The following is a 13347-nucleotide window of genomic DNA, read 5'->3' on the forward strand; positions in this document are numbered from 1 at the left end:
CAATTTCAGACCTTTTCTGTAAAATGTGTTTTGAATTTACTATTTCATTTTTAGCTATTCTTATACCTAGACATAATGTAACCATTTCTTCTTTATCTCATCAGTTCAGAAATGATCTCCAGTGTCTACCGCCATCTTTGCAGCACAGAACATACAACCAGGTCCATCTCCTAGAGGAGAATACTCGCTCCTTTAAATCCAATGTCACTTCGGTATCTCCAGATACAGTGCGGTGGAGCTTTCTAGTAAGTCTTTTATTATGAATTGCTTTTGATGAACTGTAATAAAGATTGCACTAAATATGTAATTACCAAGGTAATTTTTACCAGAATATCCAGTCTCTACCCTCCAATGTACCTCTGTTTTTATTGTGCGTTGTATCAGGGGCTGTTCGAACACATTTTCCATTGGAACTATGAAAATAGTGTTTTGGAGGAGCTTTATTGTGCCAACAGAGTCATCCCATGCTTGTCTAATTATAGCATAATAACCCTATAGGTCTATTAACATCACTAATATATCCAGTGTAAATGGTATTAGTAATATGCAGGGCATTTTCTAATAAATCCTCATACATGGATGGATACATTAGTTTTGTTACCTGCCCTCCAATAAGGTAATCTCCAATGATGTCACACAATGATATATGATTTCGATATGCAGATGTGCTTAGCTGTAAACTACTTTGGAGCAAACGACTGTTGCCTCAGACTGTCAATGACAGCGGGGCTCTGGGTGTGGCAGTGTGCACAGTAGGATGATCAATTTAGTGTTCTGATATCAAAGCTGTGGGTTCCCTGTAGTTCCAAGACTATGATGCAGTCACCTTATCCACACCATAAAGCCCCACCGTCCATGTCACTGCTGGGTCACACTAGTGTATATGAGCCCTTCTGTCATTGGAAGATGTTGTGTTTTTTACTATTTTACTTTTCTCAAGAAGCTTCTAGGAGTTACAGTATTACGTAGTACTTGTGTTTCTGGTCTGTGATGAGTCTATCTCTGCTTGATGTGGGATCGACTAGTAAGGGATTTTACTTGAAACTTAAATGCAGAAACCATTATATGTGGTGAGAGAAATGTTTTTTTTTCTTAGACTTTGAATAGCCATTTTATGTAGTTAACGAAAGTAGACCTATTCCAGAATTGGACTGGGGCTAGGTGTGGTAGATTAATTCATATTTGCAGGTGTGTGAATGTTTTAGTGTGTTTGCAGTGTATTAATAATGGTTAGTAAAAGCTCCATTCTGACAAATCCTAGAGACAGGGAGCAGCTTTCTTTTTAAACTTCCAGAATTCCTCTTGAAAATGTCTCCTCCCTCTAAATAACATACGTTCGCACAGGAATTAGACAATTACTGACAGAAATTTAGAGTTTTGAGATAGACAATAACGGTTCTTCCCAACATCTGACAACAAATTCCAAAGGCATTTTAGTGTTGGGATCATGAACTTGTACATGATAACTGTTTGCTGTAACCAAATCAAGAATTGTATTACAGTGTAGTTGGTTGATATTAAAAATCGGGGACAAACCGTTTGAAACTATGGCTGCCAATGAGAATGATGCATTTTTGAGTGAAATGGCTGGTATCATATACTGGTAGTTTTTATGTACTATCATATGTCAGAACAGTTTAATTATTGCTGACTTGTAAACATTTATAACTTTTTAAAGGTGTTATAAAAGCAATAATAAGTTAATTATGTCTACTGTGAATCCTTATGATGTCTACATCAGTATCTACCAGTCCAGGAGATACTTGATCCTCAGTAACATGTGGCAGTCTTTCCTTCAAGACTGTTGCCTGTGGTTTTTCAGCCCTGGTGATAGAGAAGAACCTGCAGGAAGGACTCATCTTATTTACATTACCATGACAATTACATTGCAAAGACACAGTATCTGTCTCTCTAGATCAGGAGCATTGTTATTATTCTGTCAGTAATCTGCTCTGTACATAAATAAAGGAGAGACCAGGGCCTCTCACCTCTTAGTTACTTAGTGACGGTGGCAAGTACCACTGACTGCAGTTGCCGATAAACAGGCGGCACAGGCTGGAACGGAAACATAAGTGCAGTCTGTTGTGAAGCTGATTCAGATAAGACATTTTTCACCTCTACTGGCGAATGGTTTTAACCCAATCACTGCCTTAAATGCAGATACACAGTATAGCAACGTCTGTGTTTTGGATACATATTATAGTATATTCCGATATTTTATTATTTACAATATATAGTGTTTAATGATCATAGCAAATGTGCATGGTTTACAATGCATATATTTGCAAAATATATGTGAATACACAGTGTCTTACACTCAGTTACATAGATAGGACTACATTAGTAAAAATATCCCTGTACATGCTCCCAAACCGTTGTCACCAATATTGTTGTGTTGTAGTGGAACAATTCTTGGTTTTAGGGAAAGTCTAGAAAAATTAAATGCATCCACTTTAGATATATTACATCATTTAAATCCATTACAGATCAGTATAAATATGGAGACTGTGGGGCCAATGTTGAGTTGGACTTAAGCCTGTTTGTTTAGTGTATAATACACGTTTCCATATTGTGCATGCGTGCACATAAAAGAATATGTATGCAAAGTTCATATGCAAATTCAGATTCATCTTGCACTTGCAATTCCTTCCACTTAGAGGCGGAACAATTGAATTAAGAGGAAGATAAGCGTATGGCAATTAAAACAAAGGTGCGTTATTATCTTTTATATGCACAACAAGATTTCTGCAGCGCCGTATAGTATTCAAACAGTAGCCCATACAGGGTAAAATAGTATAGAACAAAAATGAGTAAAACCAAGACTCCAATAGCTCCAAGCATAGCAAGTACAGTGAAATTGGAGGATAAGAAATAGTATAGAGACAGAAGGGAAGAAGGCCCTGCTTGTAAGAGTTTACATTTTTAAGGGAGGGCAAACAGATAGCAGGCACCAGCAGGCACAGGGAGGAGTCAGTGGAGGGGATCAAGCACAAGAGGAGTGCGTAGATGGAGGTGAGAAGAACAAGCATGAAGAAGTTTAGGTGGATGGCTGGTAGGCTTTGAGGAACAGATGAGTTTTAAGTGCCCGTTTGAAGGTGCACAAATTAGAGAATAGTCATATGAAATAAGGGAGGTCCAGTGGAGGGGGGCATCCTGGGAGAAATCTTGAATTCTGGCGTGGGATGAGGTAATCAGTGTGGAGGAGAGGCGACTGTCATTGGCCGAAAGGAGGGAAAGGATGGGAGTGTGAAGGGAGAGAAAGTTAGAGATATAAGGGGCAGTGGAGTGAGAGAGGGCCTTCGAGGAGAGGGTAAGGAGTTTGAAAAGGATTATGTAGGGGAAAGGGAGCCAGTGTAAGGCAAGGCAGAGAGGGGAGGCAGAGGAGGAGTGGTGCGTTGAGTGTAAAGATAAGATGGATGAGGCAGGAGTGGGGCAGGTCAGTGAGAAGGTTATAGAAATCAAGACTGGAAATGATGAGAGCATGAATAATTGTTTTGGTGGCATCCTGAGATGAAGGGTCAGATGCTGGCGATGTTTCGTAATTGGAAATTACAGGATTGGGCAAGCGTTTGAATGTTGGGGTGAAAAAGAGAGGAAGGAGTCGAGAGTGACACCCAGGCAGCGGAGTTGGGGAACAGTAGAGATGGTGGTGTTAAGATTGATAGAGAGTTTCAAGGTGTGGTGAAAATTTAGATGGAAGGAAAACAATGAGTCCAGTTTTTGCAATGTTGAGAAAATGTGAGGACATCTAAGAGGAGATTTCGGAAAGGCAGTCGGTGTACGGAGTACAGAGCCAAAAACTGAGCCCTGTGGAACTCCTGCGTGGCGGGTGGAGGGGGGTGAGGATGAGTGAGGAGTGAAAACGGAAAAGGAGCGGTGTGCAAGGTATGAGATGACCCATGCGAGGACAGAGCCAGAGAGGCCTAGAGAAAGAAAGGTCTGTAACAGAAGGGGGTGGTCCACGGTGTCAAAGGTCCAGGATGATGAACAGGGAATAGTGACCTCTGGATTTGTCCGACAGAAGGTCGTTAGTATCTTTGGCCAGGGCGGTTTCAATGGAGTGGAGGGGGAGAAAGCTAGATTGGAGGGGGTCAAGGAGGGAGTTTTCCGACAAGTGCCTGGTGAGGCGGTTGCAGACAATCCACTCAAGTAGTTTTAGAGGCATAGGGGAGAAGTGAAATGGGGCAGCAGTTAGTGAAAGAGGTAGGGTTAAGATTGTGTTTCTTAAGAATGAGCGATATAAGGGCATATTTAAAGGAAGAGGTGAAAATGCCGTTGGAGAGTGACAGATTAAAGAGGTGTGCAAGGTGGGAGCAGGCAGTGGGGGAGAGAAGATGGTGGTCAGGGATAGGGAAGGGAGAGTTGGAGATGTCGGAGAGCACATTGATGAGAAAAAGCAAGGTCGAGGGAGTGACCAAGACAGTGGGTGGGGGATGAGGTCAACTGAGCGAGGCCAAAGGGGGAAGAAAGGGCAAGTAGTTTGATGGAGGCAGGGTCGCTGGGGTTGTCAATAGGGATGTTAAAATCTTGTGGTATGATGGAGGTGAGAGGAAAGGTAGTGGGAAAGCCAGGCTGCAGAGACGTAAAGAAAAAGGAAAATGTGGCCAGGGGGGGGCGATAAATGAGAGACACGGAGATGGATGATGGAGAAGAGACAGATTGAGTGGACTTTGAAGGATGAAAAAGAGAGGGAAGGCACTATGGGAATGACTCGAAATGTACATTTAGGGGATTAGAGGAGGCCCACACAACCTCCTGGACAGTCATTCAGTCTGGTGGAGTGGGTGAAGGAGAGTCCTCCATGGTAGAGAGCAGTGGAGAAAACCACGTCAGTTGAAGAGAACCAGGTTTTAGTGATAGCAAGAAGGATAAGAGAGTTGGAGATGAAGAGTTTGTGGATAGACGGCAGTTTATTGCAGATGGATCTGGAGTTCCAGAGGGCACAGGAGGGAAGGGAGGGAAGTGGGGAGATATGAATGAGGTTAGCAGAGTTGCAAGAGCATGTGTGGGAGGGGTGAAATTGGGACGGATAAGTGGGCTAGGGGAGAGGTTGGGTGTAGGACAGGAGCGAAGAGGCATGGTGAAAGAGCGGGAGGGGAGGGAAAAGAAACAGGGGCAGAAGAAAGAGGAAGAGATGTCAGAATGTAGAGACAGAGGCAAGGAGCATCAATAAACAACCAGTGTTAATTCAAACTGTAGAATATTTAAATAAAAGACTAAAATAAAATACAAGGCAATAGCAATATGATAAAGAATTAAATTAAATAGAGGCTAAATAAAATGCAAGGCAATAGCAGAAACAATACCAGGCAGAGAAGAAGGAATGCACGAAAAATGCTGAGTGACCACAGGTAATGGTGAGTCCAGATGGTGATTATCCACAGCAACTAGTGTACTCGGGCAGTGGTAGAGGGTTAAGAGCAGGAGCTCAGGAGAGTCCAGATGAATCCAGATGATTCCTGGTGAGTCCAAAGGTCCAGTTTAACAGGGTATCAGAGATCAGGTCAGTACAGGGTATTCGGGAAAGAGTTCAGGTGAACAAGTACAGGTGAATCCAGGGGGTATGTTTACTAAACTGCGGGTTTGAAAAAGTAGAGATGTTGCCGATAGCAATCATTTTCTAGCTGTCATTTAGTAGAATGTTCTAAATCAATGATAATTAGAATCTGATTGGTTGCTATAGGCAACATCTCCAAGTTAACAAGGAGAGAACAGGGTCTAGTTGAGAGAGTTAAATAAGATGGGTAGTAAAACCAGAAGGGGAACTGAAGCTAGCAACGTAATAGGGCCTATGGGTGAAGGGGGGTTGGTGGCAGAGGATGACAATTAGCGGATGCAGTGGGTCACGTAACTGCGAGAGATACCTGGACACTGCTACATATGCCTGCCGTATCTCTTGCCGCTGTTGCAGGGCTGGCGAATTGATCTGCGCTGCTGCTGCAGATCATCAATATGGACATTTGCATTTACCAAAAAAAAAAAAATTTAAATTGATTTTAAATTCATTTAAATACAAAACTACAACATCCCCTTCCCACTCAAAAGCAATCTAAGAACCAATGTTTCTAGTTTGGGCTGGGAGCAGCAATTGCGGGGGAACGAGTAGCTCAGAGCCTCCCCCACAAAAACAAGTACCAGTACTTGGAATATGACAGGTTGGGCTTGTGACACTGACAAGGAAACCCGCAACTTTCAGTTCCCCTGGCATAAAATCACACAGCCTGTACAGCTGAAAGCACTAGGGCACCTCCCAATTCCTGTGAGTAAAGAAATCTCAATTTTTCCTGTGGCACTACTGGTCCCAGCAAGCCATGTCAGCCATAAGTTGCTTGGGTATGCTGGCGCTGGTAAAACATGCAAAATGACCTTCCAGATGTGGAATGAGGCAAATTTTTGATGGCATCGTTTTGAAAATGTTATTTTATTTACAATCTTTTCCTATCTGCTCAGATGATTGGGTGTCTAATGTAACTGATGCAATGGAAGGTCTGGAAATGCAGCATGTTAATCATTCATAATACAGATTGTGCATGCAAATAGGATATTGATATAATTTACTTTTTAATGAAAGACGAGCAGGACAATGTATAGGATGATCATAGAACATTATTCAACAAGGGCAACAAAGAAGATAAATAATTCAAAGAAGTGATTAAAAAGTGATTAGGAATTAGGTCTTTGTTGGTGTGGAATTAGGCCTTGATAGCCAGATCTTCATGAGTGAAATGGTTTCTGTATGTGAATAACAAAGTGTCCTTGAAGGACAAAAATGAAAAACAAATGAATGTGTAAGTGTTGTGACGACATCTGTAAGTGTTTCTTTACATGTATAAGGGATTATACTTAATTAGTTACGTGTAGAAAACAGAAAATAGGCCCAGTGTTTAGTTTGTTGCTTCTTTGAGATAAAAAAAGAAGCTTGACCCGATATAATATTGTTTTGTAGATGAATAGAATGCTTCAAAATCACCAGTGTACAAAGTATTGTGTATTAATCTAAATCTAAAGTATTAATCTATATAGATGTTGTTGGAATAGGACAATGTCCTGTGGTGGTGTTGTGCTTCAATCATCATCATCATCATCATCATCATTTATTTATATAGCGCCATTAATTCCGCAGGGCTGTACAGAGAACTCATTCACATCAGTCCCTGCCCCATCGGAGCTTACAGTCTAAATTCCCTAATATAGACACACACTTATACAGACAAAGACAGGGAGACAGACATACAGAGACTAGGGTAAATTTTTGATAGCAGCCTATTAACCTAGCAGTAGGTTAATGGAGTGTGGGAGGAAACCGGAGCACCCGGAGGAAACCCACGCAAACACAGGGAGAACATACAAACTCCACACAGATAAGGCCATGGTCGGAAATTGAACTCATGACCCCAGTGCTGTGAGGCAGGAGTGCTAACCACTAGGCCACTGTGCTGCCTTCAATAAGATTTAGACACATTCTATGAAGGTGCTTATATATGGGAAGTTCCAGAGCAACCAGATTGAAATTGAATTTGGCCTCACACTTGGGTCACCAAAACGGTAAGATGAGGCTGTTGGGCCGAAAGACGTAATGTCAATTGTAATCAACATTCAACTTGATTTTCTGACCATCCCAAACCACAACTTTTGTACATTTTCTTATTCGTACCCTAAATAGTTCTCAAACACCCTAACTGGTTGACAGAATTGCAGTGTGTATGAGCATCTTAAGAAATGTATGGATCAGAAAATTTCAGTAATTGCATCTGGACCCAAACTAATAAAGTTTTCTGGTAGAGATATAACATAGAAGATATGAGGAAGTGTATTTAATAGATAACATGAAATGGTAATTGAGTATATATATGTTACAGCAAATGAGCATTCATACTTGCATGCAAGAATTCTTTTTAATAGAGAACTATAATGTAGCTTTGATGCTGTGACGGTGTAAAATGAGTACCTTGCTTGATGTTCTTTCTTCTAGAGGAATTATATATGTATGAGGATATGATTGGGGTAATATAGCCTGCAGAAACAGCAATTATCATATGTTTGAGATCTCTGCATGATTTTAAATACATTTGCATTTATGAAAAAAACAAACATGGAAGCTATTTATTGCCACAGTAGGTGATGAAGTTTATAATTCTCGCAATATTCTGGGGATTTATCAGCAAAGTCGTAAAATTTTAGTTTACGTTTTCAAGCAATGCAGATGACATTTGTAAGATTGCCAGAATGAGGGCTAAATATCTGATGATGTGTGTCATTGGGCATTAAAAGAAAAGGACGGTGGAGTAGGTTGTTTGGAGTTTATTTTATAAATACAGATTCATTTTTAAAAAAACTTTTATTGAAATTTTTCAACAAATAGGTTAGTAAAGGGGTACAGAAAGGAAAAATATGAAGGGGGGAGCAATCAGCCATACAATAAGAGATTGGAAGACTTTGTAGGAGAGTGAATTTCCTTACACAGACAATATAGATGTACGCTAGTGACCAATGATAAATCAGAGTTCAATTTCAACACCAGAAGCCTGAGTTCCGGCCTAAGTACATAACTTTACAAAATCAAAGTCTATGGGATAGTGGTGGTGAGGCCCTATAATTGACTAGCCATAGGGACTAGATTGGAGAAAATGTAATTGAAGTATTGGAGACCTCACAAGATATGTTATATGGGGGGTCCAGTTATTTCCATAGTGAGCAGAACTGGCAGCTGATGATATGCTAGATCAGCTGCTGGGTGTGCTTGGGAGTATCATGATGGAATCTCGGAAGGCGGACTATAAAAGGCAGCAGGGCATCCATATCTTAATATTAAAGATGAGGCAATTAATTTCTTTTTTTCCAGAGAGGGGATATTTTTGGACATTGCCAAAATATGTGGAGCAGGGTGTCCTCTTGTCCACATTTTTCCTAGATATACGGTTTCCAATTTGTTAGAAGCACTCTATTAGAAGTGTATCTATCTTTATTTGCAGCTGAAAATTCTCCCATGCAGCCCTTTGCACACAGGGTCTCCCCCTACCACTTTATTTGACTTTAACAGGTTTGAAATCACCAGAGTGAAAAGTTATTCATGCCTGTAATTTTACACCTGTCAGTCAGTGCACCGCTGGGGTAAGTTATGTATGCACACCACATATGAGCTTGCTATGTTGAATATTGAAGATTTTTATATTATATATACTGTGAAATAAACTTTGCTAGATCTTACCAACAGTAAAAGTTAGGCAGAAAATAATCTTTGAGTCTACCTTGTCTAAAAAAAAAATAATCCATAAATATTTATCTACACTTAAATGACTTTTTTGTGTCTATACAGGTCAGTTTGAGGCACTCTGTTAATTGAATGCATACAACAATGGTCAGAACTTAATGGTGACACTTGTACTGTACATTTACATTCCTCTCAATAGTCCTGATTTTCTCTGACAGTCACTATTCGTGGCCCTGAAAGGGGAGTGTCCTTTAAGAAAGTAGTCGTAGCTCTGTGGTATCTAGGTGACTTGGGCATGATTTGGGAAGATCATGGTCAGGACCAGTAGTGGAGCTACTATTGGTGCGGCTGCTTTGTGGCCTGAGGTCTCCCCACCCCCGAGGGACCTCAGTCTCCTAGACAGAATCATGGTACAATGCAAGTGGTGCAAATTAGTATTCTGTTATGCACATAAGTTAAATACTGACTGTTTTTTCATGTAGCACACAAATATCAACTTTAAATTTCAGTGTACAAATAAGCTATAAAGTATTTGTGGGCTACATGAAAAAACAGTCAGTATTTAACTTATGTGCATAACAGAATACTAATTTGCACCACTTGCATTGTAACATGGTTTTGTCCAGGAGACTGAAATAAGAAGTTTCTTAAGTTAAGATCCTTAATGAATCAGGCCCAATGATAGTAATATAAGGAGTAATGTACTATTTAGATTAGAAGGACATTAGAAGCCATCTTGGATTTTCGTGAGAGATTTAAGTGCTTGGCCTGCACCCTCCTGACACTATATAGTCATAGAACTCCTCGGTGACTTCTAATATCTTATTATGTCTTGCATATTTTTTTAAAGCTAGAGTGAAACTATCTATTGGAATGTTAACCTTATTAACATATGATCTATATGTTGTCACAATATCTTAGTGTGATACTGTATATATTGTAGCAGAACACAGTTGTAGTTATATAACCTTTTATGTTGCAAATGTTTTAAAATGTGCTTTTTGGCATGTTGGTATTTGAACTTTGGAGCGTAAGCTCTCCTGTACAAGCATACAATCAGGGAGTTTGTATTTATCTGATGGGTTTTGGAGAGCAGCCGATCAGCTGTTCTGCCTATGACCTGAATTACTATATGCCTTCTAGCTCAGAACCTCATAGCAAACCTGATTAAATCATTAAATGGCAGAGCAGCAGGGTCTGTAAATGAATTCCTAATCTAAAGGCCCAGTCTCCACAATGACATTTCCGCCAGGAGGTCTGCTCTGTAACAGAAAAAAAAAAGAAGCAATTACATTCCCTAACTAAATATACTTTAATATGTTGCTATACAGGCTGGCCATGAATCCCTAAATTAAATTAATCTGGTTAATGATGGTCATTTGATTTGGCTAAAATGATGTTCCTTAATTTATTGGAATCTCTTGCATTAAACAGGATTTACTGTGGCACAATTATTAAGGGTTGCCTATCGTTTCTGAGGTTGTATAGGCAATAGAAGAGCAGACTAACTTTTCTGGTGTGCAGGGTGATCATTTTGTTCCATGCTGCAGGGAACTGACTGTTCCCTTCTGAGAGGATGCTGAACATTCTGCTCTCTGTTTTCTGTCTTATCTTAATTTGTTTAATACATGATTGATGATTTGTGCCGAAACTTTGTCATTGACCATTTACAACCAGCTGTTAATAAGAGGAATTACCTCTCTGCTCCAAATGAGGATATACTCTGCATGGGATAATCAGATTTTCAGTCTATATTCAAGCCCACTTGGACTATCCCCATCACCTATTATTCTCTGTCATTGACACCATAGTTATACTTTTCTCTTCTCATTTATTCTGATTGGTAATTTTTATCCATTTTTATTAATTTATATATTTCTATTAATTTTTAGTTTTGTTATTTTTTTTAATGCCAAGCCCACATTCTTGAATTGCCAATATTTCTAATATTCTTTTGCATTTTATTTTTTTTACTATACTTATTTACCTATTGTGTATGGATAATTAAGGTTGCACATCTTGCAGATTGTATTCTTATCTAATGTTCTCTTCAATACAATTTACCCATTTAGCTCTTATTTGGCTTATTTTTATGATTGCTATTTATATCCTTCTCATTGTTCTTAATTCCATTGCCGGTATTTTGAGCAATGTTCATATTTTGTGTGTTGACATTAGGAACTGTCTATATGTACCCACCTTGTTAGAATAATTATTGCCTTCTCCTCACCCACCCCACCGCAGCACAACACACCACACATCAGTCTATCAGTTAATCACAAATATTACAAAGTAATTGATTCATATATTTCATATGCTTTTTAAATTAAATGCAGACAGGTGTCATTTTAGATTTTATGTTTCTGTTTTGAAATATGTTTAATATATATATATATATATATATATATATATATATATATATATATATATATATATATATATATATATATATATATATATATATATATTTAATACCATTTATGTAGTTGTGAAATGCAAGCAGTAGCAAAAGTAGTTTATAGAATGAACAGGAATTTACACAGCCATTTCACTGTGTATGGAATGGATTTTAAATGGTAATATCTCTTCTGAGAAGACAACAGCAGAGAAATGTTTAAATGGGAAGTACATCTGTGAATCTGCTGCTTTGATGCATCTGAAAGATTTGTTATACCGCTTTCATACTGCCGCCCCGGCAATATCCCGGGTTTTTCAAGCCGGGTTTTTGCAGGGGCTCGGAGCGTCCCAGCTCAGAAACACCATTCATACTGCACCTCGGACCCGGGAATTTCCCGGGTTGACCCCATTCATACTGCACAAGTCTGTGCCCTGTCAATTTGTGGGAGTCATCACCAGAGCAGTTTTCATTGGCTGAAAAATGGTGATGTCATTGAAAGGTGACTGGTTTTTTGAGGTGACACTTTTTCAGTGAAATAAAAGCAATTTTCTCCAAGAAACTCAGATTCTGCTTCAGCTTGATCTGCACTCCACCATCCACCATTTCTCCTAAACTCCTTCTCGAATCTTCCACGGGCTCCCACCGATGACATCATCCTCCAGAGACAGGCAGACAGCCAATCAGCTTGTTTTCTGTGCAACCCGAGTTGAAAAACCCGGGTTGCACCATTCATAGTGCAGGCAACCCGGGTCCGACCCGGGAATTACCCCTCGATAAATCCCGGGTTGAAGACCTGGGTTTTTATACCTGGGATTTTTGACTTGTACCATTCATACTGCACCAAGACCCGAGTCGTTTGAGCTCGCCCCGGCAAAAACCCGGGATTATGGTGTAGTATGAATGGGGTATTAGAGATAGTACCTCATTTAAAAGCACAATATTATAAACCATACATAAATAGGAGAAATATGTGAATCTAGCATTCATATCGAGGATTATTTGGATATGCGACTTTAGGGTTAACTAATGGAGTCTGTGTGTGTGGTCTTTTCCTTATCTTAAAACAGAAGATTTAATTTTTACAGCAATGGACACTTAATTGATTTATGAGAAATACGCATCACTTTTTTTTGAGGTTTGTTTCCTCTGTCTGTCCTGACTCACTGGCTTCTGAATTTTACCTTCATTTAACCATGTTCGCAATGCCTGAATATGGGCTAAATCGTAATAACCTACAATGCTTGCAAATTGCCTAAAGTGCTATAGCAATCTTAGTATTTTATCTAGAAATATCTGCTGTACTACAGTATTCAACTACTTTTCTGGTTCTTGGCTAATAGACATTTTGCTGCCTCTAAGATATGTGAAGCCAGTTTCTTGAAATATTTGTGAAGATTTTTGTTTGGATAGCATAGGACTTATATCCATGGCTCTTTGTCAACAGGGGCCTCGAACAGACAATTCAAAAGTATGTGAATTTTTGTGATCCAGTATTGGGCTATTACAGGGCATGACCACTATCTTAACTAGGGTACCCTTGTGGCTGCAGTTTCTCCAGCAGTTGGGTGAGGTATATAGTACCACACTTAAAATATTTTTATAGATGTTCCTGTAATCTTGTCCTCCCAAGCCTCTTCATCAGGGGGGAGACAGAGGTGTTTCTCTCATGGCATTTCATAGTTCTGTATGGGGATAGCAGAGTCTGTGTATTTGAGAAATCATTCTCTTACAAGTATCA

The 13347-nt window shown here is 39.5% G+C and overlaps 1 protein-coding gene across 26 annotated transcripts in view; it reads left to right on the plus strand.

Annotated features, from left to right (window-relative positions):
- Positions 1 to 13347, plus strand: part of RIMBP2 (RIMS binding protein 2) — a 307432-nt gene that overhangs the window by 152993 nt on the left and 141092 nt on the right. For all 26 annotated transcript variants that reach the window (XM_075176517.1, XM_075176698.1, XM_075176605.1 and 23 more), the window contains one exon: positions 105 to 245. In XM_075176517.1, coding sequence (XP_075032618.1) covers positions 105 to 245 — 141 coding nt within the window. The remainder of the gene's footprint in view (positions 1 to 104; positions 246 to 13347) is intronic.

Source organism: Mixophyes fleayi, chromosome 1 (assembly GCF_038048845.1).
Source record: "Mixophyes fleayi isolate aMixFle1 chromosome 1, aMixFle1.hap1, whole genome shotgun sequence".
Lineage (NCBI taxonomy): Eukaryota > Metazoa > Chordata > Amphibia > Anura > Limnodynastidae > Mixophyes > Mixophyes fleayi.